The sequence below is a fragment of the Grampus griseus genome (genome assembly GCF_964374135.1).
Source record: "Grampus griseus genome assembly, chromosome: 15".
In the NCBI taxonomy this organism is placed as follows: Eukaryota; Metazoa; Chordata; class Mammalia; order Artiodactyla; family Delphinidae; genus Grampus; species Grampus griseus.
Genome location: NC_139009.1, coordinates 86,267,484 through 86,290,862, shown reverse-complemented (window position 1 = coordinate 86,290,862; position 23,379 = coordinate 86,267,484). Strand labels below are relative to the sequence as shown.

At 53.3% G+C, this 23,379-nt stretch overlaps 2 protein-coding genes across 3 annotated transcripts in view; one reads left to right on the top strand and one right to left on the bottom strand.

Annotated features, from left to right (window-relative positions):
* TGFBRAP1 (transforming growth factor beta receptor associated protein 1) overlaps positions 1-5,341 on the top strand; it is a 46,015-nt gene extending 40,674 nt beyond the window's left edge. Inside the window, exons 12-13 of one of the 2 annotated variants that reach the window (XM_082672348.1) lie at positions 4,526-4,617; positions 5,308-5,341. In XM_082672348.1, the coding sequence (XP_082528474.1) occupies positions 4,526-4,617; positions 5,308-5,314 (99 nt within the window). In that variant the 3' untranslated portion in view covers positions 5,315-5,341. Of the gene's footprint in view, positions 1-874; positions 3,405-4,525; positions 4,618-5,307 lie in introns of those variants that run through there. The other variant, XM_082672347.1, reaches the window with a different exon arrangement.
* A 6,265-nt stretch (positions 5,342-11,606) lies between these two features.
* GPR45 (G protein-coupled receptor 45) overlaps positions 11,607-23,379 on the bottom strand; it is an 84,326-nt gene continuing 72,553 nt past the window's right edge. The window contains exon 2 of the mRNA XM_082672013.1: positions 11,607-15,316. Within this exon, the coding sequence (XP_082528139.1) occupies positions 13,947-15,245 (1,299 nt within the window). The 5' untranslated portion in view covers positions 15,246-15,316 and the 3' untranslated portion in view covers positions 11,607-13,946. The remainder of the gene's footprint in view (positions 15,317-23,379) is intronic.

The window sequence follows — 23,379 nt, the reverse complement described above, 5'->3', positions numbered from 1 at the left end:
CCTTCTGCGCCTGGTGAACGCCTACTCGAAACCCCGCCTCAGTCTTTCCTTTGTGAAACCTTCCCATCCCTTGAAGCAGACGGGTGCCCCGTGTGCCGACTCACGTGCTGCGTCTGTAGCTGTCCCCTTCCCTGTTAGGCTTTGGGTTCTCTGAGGGCAGGAACTTCCTTTACTTATCTCGGTATTCCTGAGCCAACCTGGCATCTTGAAGGCATTGAATGTTTGCTGAATGACTAAAGAAACGAATGAGTAGGGTGAATTCACTAAGCCGTCACTCTGTCCTGCCACTAGGCTGACTTGCTGGGCTGATTCACGCAAATTGTGCAGAAAGGCTTTTAGCTTGCAGAGCTCAAGTCCTGTTTAATCAGACAAGAAATAATAAAGTTTTGTTAGTTAACATTTAAAGAAAGGAAATGACGTTTCCTGGGGCCAGTCGGGAACGTGCCACGGATCAACCCCATGGGTTTGACCCTGTCTCTTATTTGGGCCTTAACGTTTCTTGTCTGCAAACGAGGCGAGCAGGGAATTAGATAGCTTTCATGGTCTTGTCAGCTCTAACGCCCCGTGATTCTGTAATAGGCCTTGCTTGAATAGATCAGAGCTCAGAGAATGTCTGAAAGATCTTGGTGAGAAATTCCTCCGCCAGACAAGCAGCAATTGCTTTTGTGAAATAAGGCAGTTCTGTAGCTTTTTTGACTTTTCCAGTTCCGGAGGGTGTTTTTGTTTATTTTCACCGCTGATACTCTGTTTCGAGAAATTGATCTTAACGCTGTCCTCACCAGTGATGGTAGCAACCCCCGGGGTGATGCGTGTCAGCTCTGAAGACCGGTGTCACTTATGTCACAGGCGTCCCTGTCTTTGTTTCTTTTTGCAGATGAAGCTGAAAGGAAGCTCAGTTCGGCTCTCGGACAAAAAGCTTTGCCAGATGTGCCGAAACCCTTTTTGCGAGCCCGTGTTTGTTAGGTATCCCAACGGTGGTCTCGTCCATACCCACTGTGCGGCCAGCAGGCACACGAACCCCAGCTCCCCCAGCCCCGGGGCTCGGACTTGAAGAGGCTGGGCCGAGGGCGCCTTACCAAGCCGGCCAGGTGCACAGAGTAGGCGGCCGCGTCAGCCGCCATCTGGTGCCGGGGGGCTTCAGTCGTGGGAAATGGGATGCGGCCGACCCCCTGCATCGGATGGAAATGGATAATCCCCGAAATAGAGACAGGCCAGATTCACCCGTCCAGGGACATCGCCACCCAAAACAGATGTCTGCTCTGAAAGGAAATGAGCCTTCCTGTGCCACCCGGACAAACCAGACCCCGCACCCCGAGCCCCGATCTGTAGACACGTATTTGCACTGGAAACGTTTGCTCCGGTGGCACGGAGGGGACCGTGTCCTGGCGGGCGAGCGGCCAGGGCGCAGAGCTCTCCATCCTCACCGCCTGGCCACCGGCCACCCTGCGGGCTCTGCCTTTGCCCTGAGGGACAGCTGACCTCAGGGAGGTATCCCATCTGGCTTGCAGCCCCTAAAAGGTCTGCCTGGGTACCCAGGCCCTCCCTTTGGGGTAGATTCATCCGCTTCTGTCTGCCTCGCAAGTGAAGGCTCCGAGAAGCTGTGACGCGCCGGAACGAGCTGCTCGCGGGTCTGGAGCCGACGGTGGGGCCAGGAGCACACGGCGCATCGCCCGCCGGTTTATAACTCCATGATTAACATGTTCGATTAGAACTTTTAATTTGGCGTTATATCCTCGTGGTGATTCTTCTCTCTTTTGGAAATTCACCTCCGTCATGTTCATTCGGGACGTTTTTCTTTGCACCACCCCCCGCCCCACTGATTCCTCGGGAAATTAAAAGGGAAAGGTCGTGAGCACAAGCTGAGCGTGTCTTCCGGGGAGGCTGGTGGTCACCTCCACGCTGGCCAGGGCGGGCCGTGGGTGACGGCTGCCCTGCGCGATGGGGATGTCACCCCTCCCGAGGGAGCGCCGCCCCCAGAGGAAGTCCAGGCGGGCTGCCTTACCTCTAGCACTTTACACGCCTGCCCTGCGGCTTCCTGGACACACAGGACAGACACCTCCCCGCATCACAGACCCCGCGTCCATTCCGCGTCTCTGTCCAGCATCGCGGAGAAGCTGACACTGTTGTTACTTCACTGCCCTCTTCTGAATTTCTTCTTGGTGATTATCGACTCTATCGGGGACTAAGAAGAAAGATGCCGTGACGCCTGGCAAACGTGCATCAGCTCGTGCGTGTGACGAGGGGACCCCGGGATCTGGCCCCTCTCCTTCAGCCCAGCCCTTAACAGACGGGGTGGAGAGCTCATCCTCCCTTCTGTGAAGACGCTTTCTGTACTGATCACGGTCACTGTTCTCTTTCCTCTTGTGATTCCAGGGGGTCCAGAAAACAAAGGCATCTGTGCACTCTTCCCTACTGTGTCTCGATTTCTAAAGAATAAATGATGAAGAAATCCTTGCAGCTCAGCCGTGTGCTGTGTAAGCTGGTGTGAATGAAAGCCCAGTCATGAGTCTTACCCTGCGGATGGCTGTGAAGGAACGGCCATGTCACTGGGGACGTTCCCATTACGACTTGTGAGTTTGGGGTTATCCCTCAGAGAACAAGTGACTAGGACACGGAAAACTGCACCTTTAAAAGCACTGTTTCTCTCCACGAGATGGGTACAGTCCTGGAAAAGCCTTCTGATTGTTCCTTTCTCACTTGGGGGCACTGGTCTCTCTCTGCTCTGAACATTGATCAATATTTTGAAATGTTTGTTATCCTTTAGAATGATGGGAACTGAAGTTGAGCAGTTTCTATCTCTACTCTAGAATCCTCTAATGCAGCAGAATTCTCTGACCCTGTGCAGAATTGTTAAAAACCTTGCCTTTCTCTAACTCCCACAAGGCCGTTTTCTCAAATCATATTTTTTAAAGAAGTACGTGGTTCTTTCTAAAGACCTGCTGTCTTGTGATTGTGCCATTGGTTAGAGGAATTAGAGCCATCACTTGGCCCTTGTCCCCCTGGGTCGGTTCGATGTCACCATCCTAGTTAAAATAGCATGAACTGGACTCAGCTGACGTTAGTATTCTCTGGGCAGGACTCTTCATTTTCACGAGCTGGTTATCTGCTGTCGCTTATCAGGTATCCATGTGGGAGTGGCACGTGGGCTATGGAGTCTTGAGCCCACGCGCAGGGCCGGAAGGCCCGGGCCTGAGCCCCGGATGTGCTTGCAGTGGGGCTCCAAAGGCCCTGGGTACCACCCTTGAGTCACTGCCTGTCACACAGCCAGGGTAACCTGGGCTTCCCCCTCGCCCACCTACGGAAACCTGGTCCTTTCAACTTTACCCTTTGCCCCTGGTTGGATCCCAAATACACAAGATGTACAAATGTAAACTTGTTGATTTTATTAAAATTCTTTTGATTCTTTGTCCCTCCTGTAATTGTTTTTTAAATAAATGTTGTCTTGGTGACGTGATGGTTTCCGCTCGCGTGGCGCCTAATAGCCCAAGGGCCATAGAACTTAGTCATCTGCCCTGGTGGTGCCTTCCAGCTCCTGCAAAAGCACTTGCATTGGTCGTTCCTCAAATCCTTTGGTGTTGCTTCACTACATTTTAAACAATGCACTTTTTAAAAAAAAGTTTTTATTTATTTTTTGCGGTGCGCGGGCCTCTCACTGTTGTGGCCTCTCCCGTTGCGGAGCACAGGCTCCGGACGCGCAGGCTCAGCGGCCATGGCTCATGGGCCCAGCCGCTCCACGGCATGTGGGATCTTCCCGGACCGGGGCACGAACCCGCGTCCCCTGCGTCGGCAGGCAGACTCCCAACCACTGCGCCACCAGGGAAGCCCCTCTCTGCAGCTTTTTGCAGCCGGGGAAGGGAAACAAATAGTTATAATGCAGCCTGCAATCCAGAGTCCTAAATTAGTGCAACAAGACACGAGGTAAGAAGGAATTAGAAAGCAACACACACAACCCGCAGGCCACGTGTGACTTGGGAAGTAAAACGCTGTCACTAGGGTCTCACTGGGCTCTGGCACCCTCTGCTGTGGCCCTGGCAGGCCACCTCCCCTCGGCCGTGGTGTCACCCATAGCCTGGAGGTGGTGGCTGAGGGCCCTCTGGGTGTTAGGCCTTAGTCTCAGGACAAAGCAGCGGGATGGGCCAGCCTGGGACCAAATGCTGCTCTCTGGGACCTCGGGTCTCGGGGACGCACAGGAACTCCTCTGCAGCGGCCCCGCGGACGTGTCTGAGCGCCCGGGGCAACAGCTGCAAGAATCTCATTGCGTTGCTGCAATCAGCAAGAAGGCCCCTCTGTGCAGCCCCTGGCTCCAGAGCTGGTCTGCGGCTGCCCTTTTCTCTTCTCTTCTTTCTTTATAATTGATTTTTATTGGCGTATAGTTGCATTACACTGCTGTGTTAGTTTCTCAGCTCTATGTATACATATATCCCCTCTTTTGGATTGCCTTCCCATTCAGGTCACCACAGAGCACTGAGCAGAGTTCCCTGTGGTTTCTGAACCTCTCTTTACACAAACCTCTAACATCTTTCAGGGAGGGAAGGAGATATGCCCGTCCCCAGAGCCCTGGTCCTGCTCCTGCTTAGGTGGTCGGTCCTGCTATTATGGCTCGGTTCCTGCCTTCAGGTAGGTCACATAGTGTGTGCGTGCGTGTGTGTGTATGTGCATGTGTATGTGTGTGTGTGTGTGTGCGCCTGCGTGTATGTGCAAGCATGTGGATGTGTGTGCGTGCATATGTGTGTGTGCATGGGCGTGGGGGGGGGTCTGGGATGGTGAGGACTGCAGTTCACCTCTTCCAACATGCTAATCAGGGAAGCAGGGAGTTAGACCAGCCCCTGTTTCCTTCCGTCCGGCTTCTTTGCTGCTGGGAGGAGTCTGGTGTGTTCCCACACCTGCACACAGACCTGTGTGGCGGGTCACCTGCAGCAAGGGTTCCCTAATTGCAGGTGGGCAGCTGGCTGTCCCGGCACGTGGCACATATGAGCCCCCGTAACCAAGCATCCCCTCTGCTCCTCTGACCGTAATTGCATGCAACCGCGTGTTGGAAACGCGCAGGGGCTGTGCCACCCTCCTGTTTGGGCTTGGTGTAATTTCCAGGTATCTGGTGTTTGTACAAATACTAGAAAATACGCTGCTTTGTAGCAGCTGACAGAGAAGCTCAGCCATTCCCAACCCGCCTCCGTGCCAGGGGCACACCCACCAGGCCAGGAGCTGAGGGGCTAAAAGGCTCACCTTACGCAAGGTGCTAAGGTGGCGGTTTTCCGTTTTCAATCCATGCATTCATTTATTCGTATATTCATTCATTCATTCCACAAGTATATAGTGGAAGATGCTCCGTGCCAGACATCGTGCTCCGTTCTGCAGAAAAACTGGGGAGAGACACATCTGGTCTCAGCCCTGCTGGAGGTAATGACAGCCCCGGGGGACAAATGCCGGAGGACGCAGTGCCGGTGGACCAGATGCACGGAGTTGGAGGGAGAGTGCTGCACTCAGGGTGAGGGGGTGAGCGGGCTTATGGCCCCGTGGGGATGGAGAGAAAGAGGATCTGATGACTCTGCAGCCCGGGAAGGCGGCAGGGGACAGTGACAGATGAGGCTGGAGGCTGAGGCTTCATCCCAGTTCTGGGCGGAAGAGAAACATGGGTGTCTGTGCTGTAGAGAGACCAGCAGTGCCCCCGCCAGGGGCAGCCTCAGCCAGCGTGTCCATCTGGTATTGGGTCCATTCATCTTGGTCTTTACATGGTTTTTATTTATACGGGAAAGGAGTCCCGCCCCCCAAAAAAGAAACAGAATGTTGTGGCCAGTTTATTTGGAGAGTCCCTTGTATTAAAATATAGTACATGGAGGGCTTCTCTGGTGGCACAGTGGTTAAGAATCCGCCTGCCGATGCAGGGGACACGGGTTCGAGCCCTGGTCTAGGAAGATCCCACATGTCACAGAGCAACTAAGCCCATGCGCCACAACTACTGAGCCTGTGCTCTAGAACCCCGCGAGCCACAACTACTGAGTCTGCACGCCACAACTACTGAAACCCACACGCCTAGAGCCTGTGCTCTGCAACAAGAGAAGCCACCGCAATGAGAAGCCCGCGCACTGCAACGAAGCGTAGCCCCCGCTCGCCATTAGAGAAAGCCCGCGTGCAGCAATGGAGATCCAATGCAGCCAAAAGTAAGGTAAATTAAATAAATAAATAAATAAAATTTTTTAAAAAAATTAAAAATAAAATATAGTACATGGATAAAAAATTGGAGGTATAGTAAGGCCAACAGATCAGGAGACAATTGCCACTGAAAAGATAGTTTTTATACTCACGGATCCCGGAGACCCTCCTCACAGGGGAGGGGGCACACCAGCCACATGGGGAAGCACCAGGGCCAGGCAGGAGGCACAGGGCAGGTCGGGGAATGTGGGCAGGAGCCTTCATTGTGGTTTCCAAGGGAAGGAAGGGGTGAGGCAGCTGGGCAGGCTTGGGGCTGCCGAGGTGGAATGATTTCCATGGGCTCTGGGCCCAGGGGCTGTCCCTGGGTGTCTGGCTCTGGCCCTGGCCCTGGGGCATTGGAGCAGGTGGATAGCAGCTCGGGGTGTGAGCTCTCACAGAGGAGGCGGTGGGGTGTGGGCGCTGCTTGGGCTGCTTTGTATTTGGAGGGGCGCTCGCAGGCGAATTGTTCAGTGTCTCCAGGAGCCAGCCAGTCCTGGGAGCGGCAACCTCTCCAGGATCAGCCAGGGCCCGGATGTCAAAGCATCAGAATACAGAAAATCAAAGATGTGGTTAATACAGATTTTCGATTAAACCACTGGGGTGGCCACATTGTACTCTGCTTCCCAGGACAGAGAATTGAACGTGACAAGTTTAACGTACTTCTAACAGCAAGATAGCAAAGGCTGCCCAGAGTAGCACAGGGTGAGGAACAGGAAAGAGGATGGTCTGGAAACCCTTCTCAGGCCCCGCCTGCCAGACGTGTGTTGTGGTCAAAGGGTTTCTCGAGCCTGAGTGACTCAAGTTGGCTTATACTTGCCGTGAATAAGACTTTCAACCCAAATTGGTTTCTGGAGAGATGTAAGACGCCGTTAATAGTTGTTTCTCTGTATAGCTACTGTAGAGCACAGGGAACGATACTCAATATTTTGTAATAACCTATAAGGGAAGGGAATCCGAAGAACGTGTAACGTATATATAGTCTGAATATAACTGAATCGCTGTGCTGCACACCTGAAACTAACATGATATTGTAAATCAACTATACTTCCAGTTAAAAAAAGGAAAACACTAAAATATTGTTGTTTCTCATGCTTTTCTCTATATAATTAGTGCATATATATTAATTGGTCGAAGCCTTTGCAGCACTGTCAAGCTCTTGTATTATTAATGTCTCCTCCGTCACAGGCTGTGGGCTTTCTCTCCTGGGCTCCTTCATGTCCCAATTCATGATCCAACCTTGGCCCAGCCTGTTGGCGGATGACCCTGGTGGCTGCTGAGAAGAGCTTCACAACCTACCTTAAGAGTTTCCCAAGTTTTTGGTAACTCTCAAGCACAGCTGGTTAGAGAATAAATTGTCCTGACCTTTCCAAAAAAACCAATTTTATTATGGCATCAAAAGCCACCAATTCCACTTTCATAAGTTTATTTTAGGAAAATAATCAGCAGCTAGGTAGGAAGATTTATGTCAGGGATACTCATTATAGGATTTTTTTTTTAATAGTGGAAAACAGAAAAAAACAAAACCAAACAGGGAGTACTTAAGTAACTTAGCTGCTGGTGCAGCCACATAACAGATGACTTCCAGCCAGCAGAGATCACTTCAAAACATGAAAAAAAAATCTACCAGAACACTAAGCTAAGTTGTGGGATAGTATGATCTAAATTTTGCAAAAGAAAGACACATTTTTATATGTAAGTTTAAAAAACTAGAATATCTTTAATTTTCTTTATGCGTTTGGGTAAAAACAAAGTTTTCACTTCTACAAGGAGCAAATTACCTCTATAATAAAAAGTAATCAGTAGATATGATTTTTAAAACTTGTCTAAGACAAGGGAACATTTATTCCTAAGGATGGAAAGTACTCCATTCTCTTACAGAATCTAAATCTAAACTTTAAGGTATAGCATCACCTCATGTCTAGTTAGGAACCTACCCATATCTGCTTATTGCGTCATTTGAGAAGGAAAGGTTCGAGGAAAACGGAGCAGGGGGCCGGGGAGTGAAGAGGATCTGTAGGTTCACACGAAGGCATAAGGGAGATTTAGACTCTGGGGACAAAAACCTGGTGGAACCTCACACCTTGGAGACCGTCCGAGCGGATGCCTCTCGGTGGTCCCAGGGCTCCCCGCCAGGGAAAGCAGTTCCTAGCAGCCTGGACTGCCTGCTTCCTGAGAGGGCCGGCAAATCCCGTGACAATCGGAGCCCTGGGGAGACAGAGCCTCCTGCTTGCCACAGTGTTTCTCCCTTCACGCTTTGAAAGCAAATTGCGCTTTGCACTTTTCCGTATGCATTTATAAAGTTATTCAGTCCTGTTTGTCTTTTATGGTGAGGTGAGCGACCCTTCCTTCATGGTTTAATAAAACATCCGAAGTCTTCGTGACACCACAGCAAAGCACGGCAAGGAGGGGAGACGGCAGCAGCATTTCAATGAGGGAGGAAATGAGTCCCCAAAGGACACTTAATAAGGAACAGCAAACCTGTCTTTTCAAAAATGCTTCTGGAAATGAGCTTGGCTGTTTTTTCCGGCTGGATGGTTGGCAAAGGGACAGCAGCTGCCAGAGGCAGCAGGAGAGAGCGCTGGGGAGCTGGGACACGCAGATCCATGCAAGGGACCGGCCTTATTACCCCGGCCTTGGGGATGGTCAGACGTTTACCGGGACACCTCCAGGCTGAGCTGGCGTATCAGCACCCTCGGATTCCTGGTTGCAGAAGGTAACGTTCTGGTGGCACCTGTGTGTTTCTCATACAGGTGAGTTCTTTCTGTTCCTATCAGACTAAGTAGGGAAAACCCTCTGTGCTGCAGCCCCTCCCTCCCTCTCCTATTCTTAGATCACCTCGCCCCCGGCTCCTCCAGGAGGAAAGGGCAGAGGGCGGAAGGTAAACCAAGGCTGTCTGCTACAGTGCCCTCGCCCGCCCGCCCCAGATAAATGTGCGCGCACGCGCGCACACCATGCTATTGTGTTCCAACGTCCTTTTATTCTTACGCAATCCAGATGTGACCACCCCTAGGGTCCCCAGCCCTGTTTTCTTGAGCTGCTCAGTCGCCATGGCCTGGCCCCGGCCCCCCCTCTGCAGGTCCACCTTGCCATCAGCAAACGGTCTGCACCTTCCAATAGGCGAAGCTTTGAAAGTATACCCCTTCCTTTAACATAATCAAATTCTTGGCAGACTCGGTCTCAATCGCTGTTGATTGTGGTTTTAAATTATACGTTTTTTATCTTGGCAAAAGTCATCTCTTTGTGGCTGCAAATTTTCAAACACCTTTTGTGCCTAAAATGTTAAATGTGGCGACTCTCTTCTCAGCCCAGTCATCAACGCATATGCAATTTCTGTGTCTGGACGCACATCCCCAGGTGCTGGGGGCTAGAGGTAAAGAGAGAGGCACCATCTTGGGTTGACTGTGTTTATTTTACATTGAGAAGAGGCTCAGTTATGAAATTTGTGCTTAGGGCTTAAGAATGTCTGTGTGTGCTAAGACCGCTCATTTTTCAAAATCGTGCAGTCTCGGGAGAGACTGCTGGGAGTCCCCCAACTCCTCCTCTCCTGTGCTGACAGAGCCTTGACTGGACACGTGGGCACCTGACTAGGGACTCAGTCTCCCAGCCTCCTTTGCAGCCGGCGTGATCATGTGACTCATCCCCCAGCCTCCTTTGCAGCTGGCGTGATCATGTGACTGGGCTCTGGACCAGGGAAGACCAGGAAAGACCAAGGGAGCGTGGATGTGCCTGCACACTTTCGCCTCCCGAGGAGCCAGGACACAGACCTGGCTGCGGCCTGCACTGACCACAGAGATGAGGACGATGCCCCAGGGACAGTGCACACTGAGATGGGTGGAGCCTGAGTCCCGAACAACCCGGTGGGTAGGGAGCCCACCTCACAGCTGGACTTCCGTGAGAGTGGGCGGGGTTATTTTTTAAAGTTAGGGCTGGGGGGTCGGGTACAGCAGCTCTGCCTATTTCCCCTGGCCCACTGCCTCCTTCCCGCCTGCATCCCTGCATTCCCGGTTCTGCCACCCAGCTGCGGACCTTAGAACCACCGAGAACAGTGGGGTGGGAGTAGGGGGGCGCACCCACCCACCCCTTCCCCCAGCAGCCCAGGGAGGCTGACTCACAGCCCTGGGAGCGTTTTGAGCGGAATGAAGTGGTCATTTCAGGCCATCGAGTCCATGCTCCTGGCTTCAGTAGCTGTTGTGTTCTTGTCAGCCGACGCTAAAATCTTACAAGCACATGAAGACAAGGAAAGGACAGGACAGCCAGTTTCTGAAACACATTTTTACCCTTGCCCCAGGCGGACAAAGCTGGGACGTAAGCAGGTTGACAACACGACCCTAGCGATTACTGCCCCGGTATATCCGGCCCAGGCGTGGGACTAGATCCTCATATCATTATGTCATGTGTTCCTCTCGGGGGCCTCTGGCTGGGAGTGTCTCCCTCGTCTAGGAGGCCAGGAAGCTGGACACGGAATCACTAGCTGTAGGCAAGGCTGCCGACTGTGTGAGCAAGGGGAACATAGCAGCGTCGGAAATACTTAACGTGGCAGATTTTTAGTCCCCAAAAAGCATGTACTGTAAACCATGTCAGGGGAAACTACGCCAGGGCTCAGAGTAGCCAAGTAGGAATTGATCTAGATTTTGCTTTTCATCTTGGTTGTCAGAATGGCCTAGAGAACCTTTGCCTTTATTTCACACCAACAGCAGGGGGCCAAGGTTCATGATGACAAAGTAGTGGATTTTCCTGGGTGGTGAGAATTAGGATGACACTTCTGAGACTTACTGAGTCTCGTTTTCTGAGGCAAGGCTCTCCCGCGGGCCGTCACCACCACAGTCACTGCCCAGGACCCCACAGGAACAATTCAGCACCCAGGGTTTGGGGGAAGTCCAGGGCCAGAGAGAAGATGAAAACATAATACAGAGAAGCAGTGGTCGCCCTGCAGGCATCAGGGAAGGAGACAAGGACTTGCTATTTCTGTAGTACTTTAAGAAGTTCCTTGAAGGCCTAGCGAGGCTGGAGAGAATCAGGAAGTCGGCAGAGTGAAAGTCAGAGGTGAAGCTAACTGTCTGGAATTATCTAGCAGGGTGGGGAGCTTTTAAAAATGTGGGCGCCTTGCTGTGACCCTCCCACTGCCCAATCTCCCGTTGTCATCAGTAATGCCCTTTAGTCATTGCAGCTCGGCTAGTGGCTTACAGGTTCTGGACGAGACTTCCCGAAGTGGGTGTATCTTAGGAGGTGTCCGGCCCCAGATTCTTGGTGTACTAGTCGTGGCTCTGGCGCTAATTTTGGCAAGAAACACAGTCTTATACACCGAAAGAGCAATAATACTTTACTTAAAATATATACAAAATTATTACTTTGAAACATATATATTACTATCCAACATACATCAAGTAACACTGATTGATGTAAATTTTGGTACCTTCATTCGTTCAGTTTTGTGATTTCTCTTTTACACGAGGCTCCTGTAGAACGTTCTCTTAAATGCCCACCGGAGGGGAGGTGCCCAGAGGCCTCGTCCCCGTGGTGGTCTGGCTGTGCTCTTGGACACCCCTGAGGCTGTGCAACTCTGCCTCGCGGCGGGCACTCGGGACACAGAAGTGAGGGGACCCACCTCAATCAATCACATGCCATTGACGGTCTTCAACCAATCTCTGTGTCTCTCCTCTCTCCTCTCTCGTCTGTCTCCCTCTCCTCTCTCTCTTCTCTCTCTCTCCCCCTCACTCTAGGTATACAATGGTCTGGGGGGGTCTGGGCCTGGGTGTAAAAGGAGGGTGAAGTTGGTGAGAAAAAGTGCCAATTATTGGGGCTTCCCTGGTGGTGCAGTGGTTGGGAGTCCGCCTGCCGATGCAGGGGACACGGGTTCGTGCCCCAGTCTGGGAAGATCCCACATGCCGCGGAGCGGCTGGGCCCGTGAGCCATGGCCGCTGAGCCTGCGCGTCCGGAGCCTGTGCTCCGCAACGGGAGTGGCCGCAACAGTGAGAGGCCCGCGTGCTGCAAAAAAAAAACAAAAACAAAAAAACAAGTGCCAATTATTTTCAGAAAAGCCCTCGTCTGGACTTAGGTTAATGTGAATTATGTTATCTTTCTTTTTTGCTTCTGTCACAGCAGGAAAGCATGGGAATGGGGAGCTGGTCTCTTCATACAACCTTGGAAAGGAAATGAGAAGAAAAACACAAAGGGGAGCGTCTGTGTTTGAGTTGCGGTTATCCTGAGATAAATCAGACATGTGCCTTTGGGCCCAGACGGGCGTGACTCTCACCGTCCCCTACAGTGCCTTGCATGTCGTAGGCACTTAATAAATGCTCACTGCGTGGATGGATCTGGTGACTACAAGTGGAAAACACGCACGTGGCAGGGACCCCGGCAGGGATGTGGGAGACCCTCTAGGCCTGCTTCCTCGCTTGGCAGATGGGGAAACTGAGGCCCAGAGAAGTGGGGGTGAAACGAGCAAGGTCATGTGACTAGTTCCTGATGGAGTGAGACTTAGAACCGTATTTTCTAAATTTCTCCTTAAATTTCCCAGTCTCTTCAGATCTGAAGCTGTGAGGAGAGCTCCGTGGACTCGACCATGTGCCCTGACCGCAGGAAAGTCACCTCCCCCATCAGAAGCTCCCAGAGGTAAAGGGGGCCCTGGGTGTCGAGGCCGGGCGTACGGGACAAGCAGCAGGTCCCCTCGAGGCAGCTGCCCTCCTGGGACCCCAACCCTGCCTGGGCTGGGGGACCACGGTCCCGGGGAGGTGGCCCCGACAGCAGCGGCCAGACCCCTGCGGCCCTGAGTGAGGTAGAGGAACACAGAGGTCAGTGGGAGTGGGTCGTTGCGTCCCCGCCGCAGGTCCTGGGACGGGGTGAAGCGGCAGCCTCAGCGCGTCGAGAGGAACATGTAGACAGAGCCCCCGACCGCTTCTGGGGCTGAAAGCAAGTCGCTGCAAGTACTTGCTGAAAAGATGGATCACAGGAGAAGGAGTGTGGTTCCAGCTCACGGGGACAGACAGAACGAGGACAAAGGGGTCCCGGGAACCAGAGGCACGAGAGAGGGAAGGGGCAGGGGCTGTCACGGCAGGCAGGGAGGTGACAGGCTTCAGGGTGAGGGTCCAGGTGGGCCGGCCCAGGGAGGAGGGTTGAGGATGTGCGCTGGGGTGGGCTTGTCATTTCCGCTGAGCTGCCCCCGAACATTCTCTGGGCTTCGAGCCACCAAGGCCTCCCACGTGTCACACGGGGGCAGCTGAAAAGCCCAGGGGCTCCTCTGCTTCCCGCGTGATTTTGGTTTATAGAACGGACGAGTCGGCCTCGTGCAAAACGCACATCTGAGGCCTGTGAAGAACCTGGCACGTTTGCACAACGTACGCCGCACACGCAGACGCCTCCGAAGAACGCTGGCGCCAACACACGGACTGATGACCCAGTGGTGAACCACCTGGGTTTCTCGCGTCAGAACACGGCACCACGGCTGTCTGCGAGGCAGATCTTGACAGAGCTCTTTAGACAGAGCTTTCCTCCTGCCCCGCAGCCAACCTCCCTCCCTGCTCCCCTCGCCTCCCTAACGTTGGGACTCCTTCATCACCCACCGTTTCCCCTTTTGTCGTGACGGCCGTCCAGTTTCCATCAGACCCGCAGGGAGAACAAAAATAATTCATCGTGCCAACCTGGGAGCCGCAGCTCACCCGGTAACAGATGAGGCCCTTTGTGCTAAGAGGCCCCCCCAAGTGCTGACTGCACGGGAGTCCCAGGAAGCCGCGCGGGGGGCAGGGGGTCACCGCCACCCCCTACACGGCGGACTGGTTTTCGGTGCACGCGTAGACGGTGCTCGGCTGGATCCGCCTCCGGATCCGCTCAGGCACTTTGGGGAGCGTCTGGAAGGTCTGGGGCAGCAGCTCCAGGCAGGCCTCGCGGAACTTCTTGATTCGCCAGCAGTAGACGATGGGGTTGAAGACGGACTTGAGGTAGCTGAGCCCTAGGATGCAAGAGCTGGTGGCGTAGAAGGAGGGGCCGCAGTAGAACCTCCGGCTGAACACGGACAGCAGGCTGTAGACGGAGTGCGGCAGCCAGCACAGCGAGAAGCCCACGAAGAGGATCAGGATGGTGGTGAAGGCCTTGGTTTTGAAGCTCAGGTCCAGGCTGACCTGCTGCTGCCGCTGGAGCCGCCGCAGGCCGGCGCGGGGCAGCCGCCGCAAGTCCAGGCTGTCCGACTGGTTGTGCACGCGCACGGCGTTCTTGCGCACCGTGTGCAGGATGCCCAGGTAGGAGCCGAGCATCACGGCGAAGGGCGCGAAGAAGGCGGCGCCCAGCAGCGCCAGCACGTAGGCGCGGCCGGCCGGCAGGTCGGTGTAGCCCAGCACGCACTGCGGCGCCCGCGCCGGCACCTCCACCAGCGGCCAGGCGGCCAGCGACGGGGCCGAGACGCAGAAGGACAGCGCCCAGGACGCGGCGATGATCACCTTGGCCCTGCGGGGGTTCAGCCTGTCCTGGCGCTGGACGATGATGAGGAAGCGGTCCACGCTGATGATGAGCAGGATTGCCACGCCCTCCAGGACGAAGAACCAGTAGAGCGCGGCCGAGAGCCGGCAGAAGGAGTCCCCGAAGCGCCAGCGGACGGTGACGAGGGTGGCGGCGGCGAAGGGCGCGCAGCACAGGGACAGCATGATGTCCGAGAAGGCCAGCGTGGCCAGCAGCAGGTTGATGGCGGAGCGCATGGCCGGCCTCTGGTACACGATGATGCAGACCACGGCGTTGCCGAGCAGCCCCACCACGACCGTCAGCATCATGAGAACCGCCAGGGACACCCTGAGGGGCGCCGGCGGCGCGGGGGGCCCGGGGTCTGCCGCGTGGCTCCCGCTGGGCAGCAGGTATTCGTAGGTCTCGATGGACGAGCGGTTACAGGCCATCGTGGAGGAAATCCTGGAGCCGGGGCAGCAGGGAGAGGAAGGGGCCTCAGCGCCTCGGGGGCGGCAGCCTCCTGTCTGCCGGCTGCATCTGCCTCCCGGTTGTCTTGGATCTGGAGGGCGCTGCAAAGGCTGGGAGGAGCCTCCCTCTTCGGGAGCAACTGGCGGGGATTTGCGATTCATCAATCACAGCCTCCTCATCTCCGTGACAACCGACTGTGTCCGCAGCTTTCTACTCGGACGCGCTCAGCGGCCTGGGGCAAAGACGCACGGAAGAGAACGGGGTTAGACCTTCCAAGCACGGGTTGAACAGAGCCGTTTTTGCCTTTTACAGGTATTTTAAACACCAGAGTGGCGGTGACTCACTCACTTCCCACGTGGGATAAGGCTTGGTCTTCACAAATACGCCGAGCCTTGTCACATCACCCGGGAAACCCGATTAGACCCACCTTGTGGGGGACCAGGCTTTGTAATCAACATCTCCATAATCGGCATGTATTTTATAACTTGGATTATAAACAGCCTGATCCAGTGAAGCTTCGGACAAGGCAACCCCCAGTAGAAAGCCAGCGCCATGAGGGCAGGGTCTTGTCTGTGTTGTTTGCTGTGTCCCCAGCGGAGAAGATGCTCAACAGAAATTTTGTGGAGTAAATAAATGGTAGTTGATGCCGCTATTTGTTCTACGTGTGGAGTCACATGCAGTTGTAAGAAATAATCCAGCAAGATCCCGTGTACCCTTCCCCCAATTTCCCCTAATGGTAACACTTTGGATAACTAGTGCTGCTAGAATGTTACTTTTGGAAACACTGATGAAAAGGACACTCTCCCCCTAGATAAACCCTTTTAAAGGGTGCTATTGGGGCTTCCCTGGTGGCACAGTGGTCAAGAATCCGCCTGCCAATGCAGGCGATACAGGTTCGATCCCTGGTCCAGGAAGATCCCATGTGCCGCGGAGCAACTAAGCCCGTGCGCCACAACTACTGAGCCTGCGCTCTAGAGCCTGGGAGCCACAACTACTGAGCCTGTGTGCCACATCTATTGAAGCCTGCGTTCTAGAGCCCGCAAGCCATAGCTACTGAGCCTGTGAGCCACGTCTACTGAAGCCCGCACGCCTAGAGCCCATGCTCTGCAAAAAGAGAAGCCACCGCAATGAGACGCCCGTGCACCGCAACGAAGATCCAACACAGCCAAAAATTTTTTTAAAAAAAGGATGTTGTTATCTTTTATTTCTTGTTTCTTTCATGGGTGTGGCAAGGATGGTGTTCTGTAGCTCAGTCCAAAGTCAGCTTGCTTGAGCAGGTGAAATCCACCACTTTCCCATCAGTGGGCGCCTCCGGAAGGCTGCTTAACCTCTGCTGGTGTGACCTCCTCGTCTGTAACATACAAATTCCATAGCTTCCCACTGACCAATGACTTGGCAGGCTGTCCACTTGAGGCTGAAGGAATGTCCTCGCAGAGACTGGGAGACGTCACTCCTGGCATTCAGCATTGCTGGGGTTAGGTTGGAAGTGGATTTGATTCTGTTCCTTCACAGGTGACAAGTTATGGCCTCTTGAAGGCTGGATATTTTCTTTCTGAAAAACGTTTACAAGGCAGTGTCTAGATATTAGTCTTTTCTTGTTTGTTGTGCTGGGTACTCAGTGGGCCTTTTGAATCCACAGCCATGTGCCCCTCAACTCTGGGAAAGTTTCTTGTTTCACGTCTTTGCTAGTTTTCTCCCTTTTGATCTTTGTGGGGAATACTTAACAGGTAGATGCTGGACCTCACTGATTGGGCCTTAATTTTTCTTTTCTTTTTCCTTATTTTTTTAAAAAAACTTCTTATTTAAAAAATTTTCATTGAAATGTAGTTGATTTACAATGTTGTGTTTCTGTGTGTGTGTGTGTGTGTGTGTGTGTGTGTGTGTTTAATTTCTCTGCTTTGGACTCTTTTACACTGTGCTCTGAGGGGTTTTTTGACTTTATGTTTAGTCCTATCTAATTTCTGACTTTGGCAGTCATGTTTTTAAATCTCAGGGTGTTCCTATCTTCTGTGTCTTTTGTGCAGCTCTTCACTCGTTGAGGGATGTACGCTCGAAACTCTCCAGGTTACTAGAGGTGGTATTTTAAGTTCTCTTCATTTTTTTCTGAACTTTTTCTGGTTCCTCTGGAGTCAGGGCCTCAGTTTCTCTTTTTTTTTTTTTTTGTGGTACGCGGGCCTCTCACTGCTGTGGCCTCTCCTGTTGCGGAGCACAGGCTCCGGACGCGCAGGCCCAGCGGCCATGGCTCACGGGCCCAGCTGCTCCGCGGCATGTGGGATCTTCCCGGACCGGGGCAGACTGCCCCCAGTGGCCCCCCTGCCCTGGGAACTGGGCAGGATGAGGACTCAAGGTCGCTAGCGTGAGGAGGACCAGCAGTCTTAAAGAGAAACTGAGGGGCTTCCCTGGTGGCGCAGTGGTTGAGAATCCGCCTGCTGATGCAGGGGATGTGGGTTCGAGCCTTGGTCTGGGAAGATCCCACATGCCGTGGAGTGGCTGGGCCCGTGAGCCGTGGCCGCTGAGCCTGCGCGTCCGGAGCCTGTGCTCCGCAACGGGAGAGACCGCAACAGTGAGAGGCCCGCGTACCACAAAAAAAAAAAAAAAAAAAAAAAATGTTGCAGTAGAGAATGTAGGTGACTAGAGTGGCCATGGAACCAGGAGGCTGGGCAAGCAGCTTCGGGCTGCACCAGGCCCCCGGGAAAGTCCCACTAGCCATGGGTGGGGGGGGATCACGTGGGCAGTGACCAGCTTGGGCTGGTGCAGGCAGTGCCCACCAGGAGCCAAAAGAACACACGTGACCAAGTGGAGATTCCTGCCGCAGGTGGTGGTCCAGGAACGAAAGCATTCGGAGACTGGAATGGTTTCTTCTTTCCTTTACCTTCTGCCAGAGACAAACTGTGTGAGCCAGGTGAGCATCAGACCTGTAGAAGCTTCCAGAGACACCTCAGCTGATGCTTCTCTTTTTTGGAAGCCCTCCTGCTTTCCACTTCCTCATGCCTACTTCTTCCTCTGTGCTGGCAAGAAGCATCTCTTTCCAACTTCCCTAGAGTTGTCCTTATCACAGAGATCTCAAGTTGAAGGGCAGGGGTGATGTAGGAATCTAGGAAGCCTCAGACCACTTAGTCTAAAGGCTCTGGGGGTGGCAATGTCTTGGTGATGTTAGCTCAGGTCCACAGCCCCTGGCGCTCCAGGTGTAGACCCTGCCTTCCGAGCATACCCGGAACGAGTCCATATCTGTGGTGGGAACAGTCATCCAGACTCGTGGAGGCTGAGCTGTATAATCAGAGATCTGGTGTGTGACTTTATACGTGAGAAGTATCTCTCTGCAGACGACAGATGCTTGTGTTAGCACGATACAATACTTCTGTGCCTCAGTTTTCCAATCTGTGAAATGGAGATAACTACACATCTACCCTCAGGGTTGTAAAAACACGTGCAAGACCTGGTACAAAGAAGGGCATTAGTTAATAATGAATCAACTAGTCGTTAATACATTAATCCACATCCCTCATTGTTTCAAGTTTATGGATTTCTGTCTCTTGGATTAAAGAACAAGAACCATGACAGGCATGCATAAAGCCCTCATGGATTAAGTCCTTCTTGGAGCACAGAATAAGGGGTCACTGAGTAAAAGACACATCCCTGTGTGTCCATGTGTCTGTCAGTCCTGGCTGAACCCTTCACCTGCTCCCTTCTCTACGCTGTAAGAGCAGATCTTCCCTACAACATAATTACAGGGGGTGATTTCATGCTTAACCAAAGGAACAGATGGTGCAAGGAATTCTTTTTTTAATGTGTGTCTTGAGGTTGAATCAGATTTAAATTGTTTGGGCTTCTGGGCAGCAACTTGTCTCAGATATTTTAATTTAGCGTTTTGGTCACAGTCCTGTTGCTAATACCCAAATCAACAGCACTTTTCTTATCAAGCGCTTGGGCACACTAAAGATCAAAGTGAGAGGTAACAGGCGAACAGGGAATGTTCCAGCACCTTCTTTAGTCTGACCCAGCGTTACCGCCTCTCTGGCGATTTTCACTCGGAGGGGTGGGGTCATGATGGGAATTACAAGCCGAGGAAGAAGCGAGATGGGAACGGAACCATTTCAAGGTACTTACTGTAGCTCCCATGCCATCAATCCCACCTTGGAGCTGGGCGGTCGTGCAGGTGTTGAAGATAAATAAGCATCTTGAACTGAGGTTTAACAGGTCCGCTGACCGTGTGCTCAATGGACTGTGTCTACGCAAAGGATGGAGGGAGCTTCGGCCGTGCGCAGGGAGGAAACACTGCCGTCTGTACACTGAACGGACCACGGCATTGCCTAAAGCTCCTTCAGCCACTCCTGCGGCGCTGCCGCTGCTCTGCGCGGAGAGCTGGCCCTGCCCACCATCCGCGTGTGCCGCTCAGATGCACCCACGAGCAGCTCACCTTCGCAGAAGTAGTGCCGGGTAGAGCGAGCCAAGACCCGAGGCCGGTCCCCGGGGCTGAGGCTCCGAAAGAGGGGCCCGACGTCCGTAGGATCAGAGCGGGAGTGAGCGCAGTTCCTTGTCCGTGATGCTGACGAGCAGAGAAAAGACAAACAGTGCCTCCACCGAGCCAACCAAGATGCGGCGCAGAGAACCCTTAGGTGAGGGCACGCCTTCCGGTAGGTGAAGGGTGGACGGTGAGCACCCGTCAGCGTGAGGGAAGGTGTCTTTCCCTGCTCTGTAAGATGCGGCACAGAGAACCCTTAGGTGAGAGCACACCTTCCGGTAGGTGAAGGCACAGAGAACCCTTAGGTGAGGGCACACCTTCCGGTAGGTGAAGGGTGGAGGGTGACCACCGTCAGCGTGAGGGAAGGTGTCTTTCCCTGCTCCGTAAGTATGACAGCTCTGCGGGGGACCACCTGCTGGTACCCTGGGGGGTTACCTGGGCCAGGGGCAGCCGCAGGATGCTGCGAGGCTCTGGGACCTGCCCTGCCTGCCTGCCTCCCTCCCTCCCTCCCTCCTTCCTTCCTTCCCCCTCCCTCCTTCTCTCTCTCTCTCCCTCCCCTCCCATCCCCTACTCCTCTCTATCTCTGTGTGTGTGTGTCTGTCCGTCTCTCTCTTTTCTAGCTTTTAAAACTTTTTATGATGGTACATTGCAAACCTATAGAAAAATTAGTATAACAGAGCCCCATTTGGCCAAGGTTTTTTTTTTTTTTTTTTGAAGTACACGGGCCTCTCACTGTGGCCTCTCCCGTTGTGGAGCACAGGCTCCGGACGCACAGACCCAGTGGCCATGGCTCACAGGCCCAGCCACTCCACGGCATGTGGGATCTTCCCGGACCAGGGCACAAACCTGCATCCCCTGCATCATCAGGCGGACTCCCAACCACTGCACCACCAGGGAAGCCCTTGGCCAAGGTTTTGAGATGTGTTTTTCCCATTTCCTTCCATTGAGGTGGGAGCAGCTCTGCACGTCCTTGTCACCAAACACCTCCTGTCTTGGCTTTTTAAAAAAAATTATTTAATTTATTTATTATTTTTGGCTGTGTTGGGTCTTTGTTGTTGTGCACGGGCTTTCTCTAGTTGTGGCGAGCAGGGGCTACTCTTCTTGTGGAGCACAGGCTCTAGGTGTGCAGGCTTCAGTAGTTGTGGCGTGCGGGCTTCAGTAGTTGTGGCTCACGGGCTCAGTAGTTGTGGCTCATGGTCTCAGTAGCTGTGGCTCACAGGCTCTAGAGCGAAGGCTCAGTAGTTGTGGCGCACGGACTTAGTTGCTCTGTGGCATGTGGGATCTTCCCAGACCAGGGCTTGAACCTGTGTCCCCTGCATGGCAGGCGGATTCTCAACCACTGCGCCACCCGGGAAGCCCCTGTCCTGGCTTTTGTTTCCAATGTAAAACCCGGAGATTCTGCTAGGTTTTCTGGGAGAGCGGAGAGCAGGCTGAGAGGCAGAGGAGTGTCCTGATAGACAAGGAGAGGAACGCCAGCCCAGGAGAGGTTCCTAGGGGACAGGTTCGGCGGGGAGTGGGTACACAGAGGGCTAGGGGTTCTAGAACCTCTCCGAGCTTCTCCAAGGATTTGACCGTCCTAGTAACGATGGTCCTGCAGCCAGAGATCAGTCCTTGATAGGATGTCACTGACTGTATTGCAAACGTGTAGTTTCAGGTAACAGATCTCCTCTTAGCTGGTAACATGCAGCTCTGAGTTGATGGGAAGGGACAAAGTCTAAAATGTTTTTCTTCCTTTTCCATTTTCAAAGTCTGACATGAAGAGACCATCCAGGCTGTAACCTGAGATGGAGCTCGCTAGAACCCAGAGGGTAGGGAACACAGTGTGCGGGCAGAAGCCCCTGGACTGGGCAGAGGGTTGCTGGGAGGGCAGCAGGGCCGGGCAGAGGGCAGAGCTGAGCCAGGGGAAGACTTCCTGGCAACTGGGAGGTTAAGCGCCAGCATGGGTTCTCAGTGGAGGCTCTTATCTCTTTCCTTGTTGCCCCTAAAACAGAATGGACTCAAGGCAGGTGCACATGGAGGCAGCAGGGTGTGTCATCACCTGTGTTGTCTGAGAAAAAACAAGGCACAACCTAGAAGCTGAGAGTTGTGTTTTATTTGGCGGACGAAGCTGAGGACTTAAGCCCGGGACACAGCATCTCAGATCGCTCCGAGGGACGGCTCCGAAGAGGGCAGGGGATGGGGGTGGGGGTGGGGCCAGGATATATGGGAGTTTCTGCAACACAGACCAGGTAGTTGGAACATCAGAGGATTACGTAAAGAAAACCAGACATCTCAAGTGAAGGAATTGAGCGCTTTTCTCTGCATGGGAAGATGCAAGAGTCTTGACTCACTGAAATCATTCCTTTGATCTGCACCTCAGCCATCTGGGGCCAGTGTCCTGTGCTTTCTCATCCTGAGTCTTCCCAGGGTGCACCTTCCAGGTGGCTGCAGTCCTGTTTCTATCCCGAGTTCCCACAGGCTCACCACTGGGGCAGCTGTAGTGTGATGGCTTGATGGCTGAAGCATCCTTTGTTTACTGATACGGCAGGTGGCACTTGTAGTTCACACGTTTGAGGTCGGTGCAGCCCAGAAAGCCCGTGTCACTGTTGGGTGTTCAGGGAAATGACGGCCCCTCCTCACATGATGGCAACAGCAGCTGTTCCCCCATCTTCAGACCCCACCTGCCGTCTCCTTGCAGCTCCTCTGTGCATCTCTGCGTCCTCTGAGCGAAGGTGGGCGCTGGCCTTCCTGGGGCTGTGCCCTGGGTGCCTGGAGAGTGTCCCTGGGGCGGGACCACCGCCCGCGTCGAAGAACCAACCCTCAAAGCACTGGGCCGGAGACCAAGCCCTTCTTAGGGAACCGTTTTCCAGAAATACTAAAGTCAAGTACGCACTACACACAGGCACGTCTACATTTTACTTCACAGACTTAGAAATATGTATTCAATCTCCAATAAATTTGCCGTCTCTTCTGGTGGGAAACCTGGTGGACTCTTTCTCTGAAGTTGTGGTTGTTGCTTCAGGTAACCAATTGGCGTCTGAGATATTGGACTTTTATTTCTTACTACGGAAAAACACACTGGTTCACAAACACCCAACCTAGGGAATGAAGCCGGTTTGGGCAGATGGAGAAGTTTGCTGTGCAAACAGCTTGACTCTGTCCTTACCTGCAGCCACGTCACCTGCCTTTTTGATACAGACTCTCAAACAGATGGCATATTCCAATTTCTATAACTTTATTGGCAATGAAAGAACATGCAAGAGCTGCCCAAAGTAATTCATCAGTAGCTGTGCTTCGAAACAGGTGTTGGGCTACGTGTCTCAGCGTCTGAGAGAAGTGAGCTGAGGGAGACCAGATCGTTTGATTTCTCAAGTCAGGCAAGACTCCTGGGGGGAAGTGTTTCAAACAGAACAGAATCGGGGAGCCTTTAAGGAAGCACATCTTTACTATTTTTAGCAACACCTGAAATGTATTGTGTGCGCGTTACTGCCGGCTAGGCTCGGTCCTAGCTCGGTGGTTCTCTGAACCTGCATCAGCATCGCATAGGAACTTGTTAAAAAGGCAGATTATCAGGGCCACCCAGACCTACTGAGTCAGGACCCTGGGAGTGGGGCCCAGGAAGCTGTGTGTGAACCAGCGCCCCAGGGGATTTGAAGTTCTCAGTTGTGGGAGCTACTGACACAGTCTACCCCCTGGAACCCTGCCACTGACTCGGTTTTACAGACAGAAGTTCTTGACCTAGAAATTCATAAAAAGACACACCTGCCTTGGGACCCAGGAGGACCGGTTTAACCCTGGACTGTGCCACTTCCATAAGATGTAAGTGAGAGTTCATGGCAGTCTTTTATATTTGC